At 38.0% G+C, this 7,918-nt stretch overlaps 1 protein-coding gene across 2 annotated transcripts; it reads left to right on the top strand.

Moving 5' to 3' along the window:
- Positions 1–1,986: 1,986 nt before the first annotated feature.
- On the top strand, positions 1,987–7,731 carry LOC117767885 (leukocyte surface antigen CD53-like). Of its 2 annotated transcripts, none has more exons than XM_034595851.1 (8): positions 1,987–2,139; positions 2,929–3,014; positions 3,807–3,995; positions 4,940–5,014; positions 5,712–5,813; positions 5,927–6,031; positions 6,133–6,216; positions 7,503–7,731. In XM_034595851.1, exons 2-8 carry the CDS (start codon positions 2,952–2,954, stop codon positions 7,572–7,574), a joined length of 690 nt encoding a protein of 229 aa, XP_034451742.1. In that variant the 5' UTR covers positions 1,987–2,139; positions 2,929–2,951; the 3' UTR covers positions 7,575–7,731. The 2 variants fall into 2 exon arrangements, with proteins under 2 accessions (XP_034451742.1, XP_034451745.1); XM_034595854.1 differs by having other exon boundaries at positions 2,019–2,131; positions 2,916–3,014.
- The last annotated feature ends 187 nt before the right edge of the window (positions 7,732–7,918 follow it).

The following is a 7,918-nucleotide window of genomic DNA, read 5'->3' as shown; positions in this document are numbered from 1 at the left end:
GTACATTTCTTCTGATATAGGGTTGAAACCATTACCATGGTGCTGTAACTGGTCATGTCCTCAATACCCTGTGATATTCCCAGCAAGCTTGGTAAAAATGTATGTCCATTTTGAGTTACTTTGTACACACTTGCTGAAAAAAAACAAGACCAACAATTGACCGAGACAAATCTAAGTGTATGATATGAGTAAATACATTTTCTATTCAATATCTTAGAGCAGTGGTCACCAACCTTTTCGAGCCCAAGATCACTTTTTAATTCCAAACGTAAGCCGAGATCTACCACCCTGATATCTTCCAAAAAAAACACTTAGGAAGGTCATATTTATTATTTTTTGCAATTTCTGTTCAAGGCTGAATGTACAAGAAATAAAAATACACAAAGAGAGGCAGCTGTGCAACTTTTTCTATTCAATGCACAATATTCAAATTAATATCAATTCACATTTACAATGCACAATATGTAGCTTCTCAGTTCCACATCATGTTGTGCAGAGGAGCTGCTACTGCAGCACAATGTTTTTACATATAGGCTTTGATTTTCATATGGCCACAAATATGATTATTGCCTTGTATGAAAGAAGTCCCTTGTACTCAAATAAATACCAGTACTGCACAGTATGAAGCCGTGCATCTTCCGCTCCTGCAAATATTTCACAATAAAAAAAACTTTTTTAGACAAGGGAATGGATTCCATCAACAGAAACGCTGGAGTGTTTTTATTTTGAAAAGGCATACAGAAAGTGTTGCAACCATTTGTTTGTGACATAAATTCATCAGAAAAACATTAAAACTCAGGTAATATAATTTTCTCTGTTTATTCTGCTGTGAACCACAATGTTTATCTGTTTATGACACAAATGTATTTACAACACTTTCAGAACCTGTTTCAAAGTAAAAGCACTACAGCGTTTCACTTTCTGAATCCACTCATTTGTTCCAACGGGGCGTTGTTTGTTATCAACAGACCGAAAGATGCGCATCTTCATACCGTAGAGTCCTGACATCTAGTCTCGTACATAATCCGACTTGTATTGAAGGAAATGCAGGAGATAAACCTGCAACTCCACCGCCAGTAGCAGACACACAGCGCGTGTGAAAAACAAACAACCGACACACAGCTGATCTGCGGCGCGACGACAGCCAGTGAGTCCAGAGAGTTGGGGGATCGACAGTGAAGACTGGGAGATCGACCGGTAGATCGCGATCGACGGGTTGGCGACCACTGTCTTAGGGGTTCAAGTCCCTTTGTGGTTGAAACTAGAAGCTCAATTGTTCTGAGCTGTCATGGTAGACAATGTTCACTACTTGGCTTGGATACTGGCCATAATAGTGAGTGAACAAACACACTGGTGCAGTTAGAACTCAGTTCATGCTGGATATTTCACTAAGTGAGCAATCTTTCTGCATCAAATACTTTTGTTGCATCTCTTACAAACAGCTGGCCAGTATGGGGGTTGCACCCATACTCTTATCATCTGACCTAACTGGCCATGTACCAGATTTCATTTAATATATTTTTTAAATGACAATCATTTACATTTTGGTTTTTTTTTTAGTTTTTTGACTCCATAACACATGAATTACACATACTGCAGGAATATGAGACTAGGTGACTAAGTTGACAGACAAACAATTGCACAGACACACAATGATACAAATAATTAAAAAAAACATCTTAGTATCTGCATATATTAACCCTAACCATCTACACATGCACCATGAGTCTGAACAGATTTCAATCACCATTGTGAATTGTTCTTCTTGTTCAGGGACATTTTTGCTTTTGAGTTCTTCTCATATTAAGTTATATAAACAGCACAGCTTTTGACCATGTCGGCCTCTTTTAGTGAAGCTTTAATTCTGAACGTACATCTTGTCTAAATATAAGCAGTGCATCACAGATGTGCACCTTCTGATTACGGTGCTGTTATTTTGGGTCGCCCTCAACTGCTCGTTGTGAGTCATACATTTTCCATGTAGTTCATGTTGACAAAAAGGAAGTGAGAAGTGCTGCTGAAAGCCCCATGAGGGGCTGCATTACGAGAAGGGGAAGTGTGAACAGCAGCAGCAGCAAAGTTTGCGAAACTGTCAGAACGCAGACAGACTATTCAGATACAGATTATTCTTCTAAGCAGGTAAGACCGTAACTTTATTTCTTCTCCTTTATTTGTCACCCCTTAATGTTTGAATGACAACTTTTAGAACATCAGAAGTGTTATAAATACAATGCTTAACAGATAGTAGATTCTTCTTTTATTTAAATTTAATTTATATAAAATTAGTTGACGTTATATCTCATGAGATTACTTGTGAAAAACGACTCTAGAAGAAGCTGAAAAGAACAACAACTAATCCAACACAGCTGTCTTTTAATCCTAAATATCAATAGCAAGTATTAGAAAAAATATTTATAGTTGTGATTCTTCTTTATTAATCTTTCTCAAAACAAAAACCTTTTGTTTTTGGATTTAATTAACATCTTAATCCTTTGTGATTAGTTAGTTAGACATATTCATTCTATTTTTGAGGAAGTGCCGATAATTCCACAGAACACCAAACCCCGGTGATGTCATCAGCAACATCCCAGCAACAGTTTGTTTAGGTTGTCGTTAATAAATAGAGAATGCATATGAAATGTACTTTCTTCCTATAAACTGAGCGGAAACACAGGAAGTGAGATGTGTCAGCATCACTTGTACATACAGTGTGAACATGATGTTCGGTCAACTTTAAGACACACACACACGCACACACAAACACACACGCACACACAAACACACACACACACACACACACACACACACACACACACACACACACACACACACACACACACACACAGAAACAAAGAGTAAAAGCAGCTTTTGAGTGTGGATCAGTCAGTCAGTAGTTTTGGCTTTGTCTGTTTATGTTTTGTTTTGCAGGTCTGGTCAGAGGGTGTCACATTATGGCTCAACGATGTCTCAAGTTTTTGAAATACACCATGTGTGTCGCCAACTTCCTTTGTTTTGTACGTATCTGCATCACATTCACAGATGTTACATTATGTTGTTAGTTTCCATTTTTGCATCAACCAGGGAATTTTTTATGAGGACCAGGTGCTGTGGGGAAAGACTGTGGTATAGCTCAGCATGTAACGTAAAAATGATAATCGAATAATATCGACATGTTTGTCAAGTAAAACCTGCTTTATCTGAGCATGTGAAAACGAGTTAGCAAAGTGGCAGAAGAGGCTAAATGAATAGATAAATGGTTTAAATGTTCAGATTGTGCCACTTTAAATGATAGTGGTGCACAGAGTTCAGAGCCTACTGACAAAAGTCAGTGGTGGAGGAAGGATGTAGATTCTTTAGTTTAATAAAAGTATTATCAGTGAAATGTACCCAAAGTAACAAATGATTGTCATTATGAAGTGCAGGTGATGTTGTTATTGTTATATTATTGTCTATACATTGTATAATTAGGTTGTTTTAATGCATTCACGTGTAAGAAGCATATAATGTTGCAGCTGCTTGAGTTAAATCAAATACACTGCAGTGCAGATCATTTTTGTCATATTTTCTTCTTCTTCTAATTTATTAAATAAATGTAATGGAGTAAAAACTACAATATTTCTCGCTGTAATAAAATGAAGAAGTACTTGAGTAAATGTGCTACATTCAACCATCAGATCAGACTGTCCATGAGCAAGGCACTGAAGCCCTAGTTGTTCCAGTGGTGCTGCTCAGTGAAGACACTGTTAGATGGATGTTTCTGTGACGATGTAATCAGGAACCTGTGGTGCACGTTGTTTTGCTGTTAGTGTTGCGGCATGGCGGTTCTGGGCTTGGGCGTGTACATGATGGTGAACTTCAGGATGGTCACACTCCTCCCCACCCTGGTCATTATCAACATAGACAAAATGCTGCTGATCTGCGGCATTGTCATCACCTGCGTGTCCTTCCTGGGGTTCCTGGGTGCTCTGAAGGAGAACCGCTGTCTCCTCCTGATGGTGACAAACACACACACACAGACACACAAACTATACACCCCATGAGTAGTTCAAGTGATTGTGTAGCACTTGTCCTGTTCAGTTATTAAAGCAGCTTTGTTGTTTCTACACATTTTATCTGACATAGCTACAGTTTGTGGTGTAGTAGTACTCACCTTTGTTTTAATGTTCCTTTGTGGTTGGACCATACATAATCATACTTTAGGTACATAGTCCGTTTACACTAAACATCCACACTGTAGTGCCAGCTGTTAAAACTTGTTCAATGCTAGATGTATCTGTCATGTACTTTTCAAAGAAGTGTATTGGAAGGCTCTTCTTATAAACTATTGGCCAATATTGCGGTTGAACCCTTGGTGTTATTAGCACCACACATGGTTAGGACACCTAACCATGTCCTCAATCCCAAGTTTGGTAAAAATCTGTCCATGCGTTTATGAGTTAATTTGTACACACCACACACACACACACACACACACACACACACACACACACACACACACACACACACACACACACACACACACTGAAACAAACCAATACAAACAATTGCAACACTCAAATGATACACATCTACAAACAAACCTGAGGATATATATATATATATGGTCTCCAAATCTCACAAATATTTTGTATTGACTCTCAATCAACAAGATGATGGTCTATAGCTCAGCCAAAAAGCACAGCAATGATTGAAGTAACCAACCAAAACAAGATTGCACTATATGTGGTCGTGCAGGGCTGCATCAAGTGGTGGAATGTTTTTTTCATCAGGTTCCCAGATCTCAATGATCCTGGTACCAATTATTATTATCACAGATAAGACTAACGGGTAATACCAAGACAATTAGAACCAAGTTGCAATAAACTTGGGTCAATTATGTGGGAATGTCAAATTGACAAATAAAAATGCAAATGGGTTTTGAAATATGCTCTGTTGACAGTATTTCCTGCTGCTGTTCCTTCTGATGCTGGTGGAGCTGACCGCAGCATGTCTGCTACTCGTGTTCGAGGGACAGGTAGGGTGCATCCGTCAGTTGTTTCGCTGTGGGTTGTTCTTAAAGTCCCATGAAGAAGCTTATTAAACCCCCTAAAACTCTGCTTTGTTCCTCAAAATTACATATTCACAAGGTTTGTCACAGAAAAGTCCCCTCAAGACATTAAAATGTCTTAAATATAACTTCACACCTTCCTTCCTCATTTCATAAGTGATTTATGAATATGCTAATATGGCCCGCCCCTGCCCCTAGTCTCCCAACCCACATAGCTCCACCTGCAGTTGAGGAGCCTTTTCCAGCTACTGAGACCCGCCTACAAGTTGACAGGATGGGTTTCTTAGGCTTGTGACATCACAAACCCTGGCTGTTTGAATCTGCTTTTTATAGTCTGCCATTTGTTTACTGCATTGTCAGGGACCGGTCACACAAACGCAAATTTTTCAGCGGTGAACCTTTGCCTCCCGTTCACTTTCTGTGGTGAAGTAAAGCTTCACACGGAGTTCAACTTTGTTAACTTTCACCCACGATATTTGCTTTAAATTCACGTATGTGTGACCATGCCCTCAAGCTGGAAATACTCAACCATGCTAATATGTCTTTTATCATATAGAAGGTATAAGGTGGACATATTAACTTAAAAACTACATTTCACCAGAGGGGGAATTTAAAATCACATTTAGACGAATGTATAACCTGCAGCTCTCACCTCACTTGTTAGGTTGCTACAATGATAGAAGACGATCTCAACAAGAGTTTGAAAGAAGCCAAAGCAAATTCTACAGATCCAGTACTGAGTGAGTGGGATCTGGTTCAGAATAACGTGAGTGTGCCCGAGCAGACATAATGACAGTCCACTCAATTCAATAACTATAGAGATCTCAGTCTGTTTTTGTTAAATATGTTTATTACTTCTCTGTGGATGATTTGTTTCAGTTTGACTGCTGTGGAATCAATAATGTGTTGGACTGGGAAGACAATGTGCCGAAATCTTGCTGCCTGAGCAATTGCAGCAGCCCTGAGCCTCATTACAAGCAAACGGTAGGAACAGTAAAGAAGTAGGATTAAGACCCAGAGGTCAGAGGTCATATTATCACATTTGACTCTGGGTTTAATCATAAATGCATGTTCTCTGTTTGCAGGGTTGTTTGGTAAAAATGAAGACCTTGTTTGAGGACAATTTCCTTACCACTGGAATTTCCGTCATCGTCCTCTGCATTATTGAGGTAAGCTGATGGTGGACATAATGGATGTATTTAAGATAAGATAAGACTTTATTAAGAATTATTAAATTATTGTGCCAGCTTGCTCCAAGATTACAGCAAAGAACAATGTAAAGTTGAATAGAATACAGAGAAAAAAAGAAAAGAATTAAGTCTAAAATACAAGTGAAGATTAAAATAAAGTAAAAATATAAATGTATTGTCAATGAAATAAAACTATGTGTAACGAATACTTAACCACAGTGGCGGTAAGTAGAAATTAAATGATCAAGGAGTTAGTAATATGGCATACTGCAAATGATATTGAAATTTAAATATTGCACATTATATTGAAATATTATATATTTCAATTATATTGAAATATTGCACGATATTGAGAATATTGCACATGATAATAAATTAATGTGACGATGAACAAAAACAGTTTTGTTACACAAGTTCCACTCCCAGGACAGAGCCAGCTTTCCATTATATTACATTACATTACATTTGTTTTAGCTGATGCTTTTATCCAAAGCGACTTACAATAGGTGCATTCAACCATGAGGGTACAAACCCAGAACAAGAAGAATCAAGAAAGTACAATTTTCTCTCCCAGTGTGCTTGTTGAGTCTGTTAGTGTCAGCTGCCTTCAACCTTTATGAAATGTAACCACCAAACTGCTAGGAAAGAGGTTTTTGTTAATTTCTCCATTCAACATCTAAGCACATGAATTGTGCTTTGAGTCTCTACAAAGGAACTTGTGGAGGAATGAGTAGTGTTATTAGCAAATCTGTGTAAAATAGCTCTGATAAACCCACCTCACTGGGGACTGTATATGACCGTGGACATCCAAATGTGCAAAAATGAAGCCAAAATATCCCGGACAGTGGCACTGCAATGTTGTGCTGGTGATGTCATTTCGATCCAGAGTCTGTGCAGTAGTGATCATGGAGCAGAGCTGTGTTGTCAAAGTCTCGCCAATACACGACCAGTCAATTCAATCTCAGCTGTCAATCATGATGTCTCACCATTATTTTAAAGCAAACTTTCAGAAACAAGAGCACTAGAAGATACATCAGTATGATGAGATCAACTTAAAATGACAGATATCATGGAAAAATGTATTTGACGTATACATAGATTTTTTAGTTTGGTCCATGTCCTATTTGGACACTGGAATAAATGGTGGTCGATAAATACAGCACGGCTATAATAATGCTATAATAATGTTTATTCTAGTGCAGAACCAAACATCAGGTAACAAGTTTATGTCATGTTCAGTATTTGTCTTTTCTTGTTTGTGACAGGTTTTGGGGATGTGTTTCGCCATGACGCTCTTCTGCCACATCAGCCGATCTGGACTGGGCTACAAGTTATAGACCAGTGGAGGGCAAACAGTGGCCTATGGACCAAATTAGGCCCCCTCAGAAAAATATTTTGCCGTTCAAAGAGAGCTGAACTTTTTGCTTTATTATTCACAAATCTACTGTAGGTAAATGTAAATAACTGTTGATTAAATGTTGGCTCTTTTCCGTGGCAAAAAAAACAGTATTTTTTTTAACCATAAAGGACACAGTTCTCTATGCTGAGTTTGAATAAGTTATCAATTACAATTTAAATCTAATTGTGCGTAAATCTTTTTTTCAAAATTGTTATACAGCAACACAAGCAGCACTCACTAGCTAAAATCTTGCTTAATAGAAAAAAATATTCTTAATACAAC

This window comes from Hippoglossus hippoglossus, chromosome 9 (assembly GCF_009819705.1).
Source record: "Hippoglossus hippoglossus isolate fHipHip1 chromosome 9, fHipHip1.pri, whole genome shotgun sequence".
In the NCBI taxonomy this organism is placed as follows: domain Eukaryota; kingdom Metazoa; phylum Chordata; class Actinopteri; order Pleuronectiformes; family Pleuronectidae; genus Hippoglossus; species Hippoglossus hippoglossus.
The sequence above is the reverse complement of the archived record's forward strand: the minus strand, read 5'-3'. Positions and strand labels throughout refer to the sequence as shown.

Bases quoted from the DNA above. Each gene is read 5' to 3' on its own strand.
- LOC117767885 (XM_034595851.1), top strand. From the start codon at position 2,952: ATGGCTCAACGATGTCTCAAGTTTTTGAAATACACCATGTGTGTCGCC. The intron at 3,015-3,806 runs GTACGTATCTGC...TTTTGCTGTTAG, and splicing joins TCGCCAACTTCCTTTGTTTT to TGTTGCGGCATGGCGGTTCT. The intron at 6,217-7,502 runs GTAAGCTGATGG...TGTTTGTGACAG, and splicing joins TCGTCCTCTGCATTATTGAG to GTTTTGGGGATGTGTTTCGC.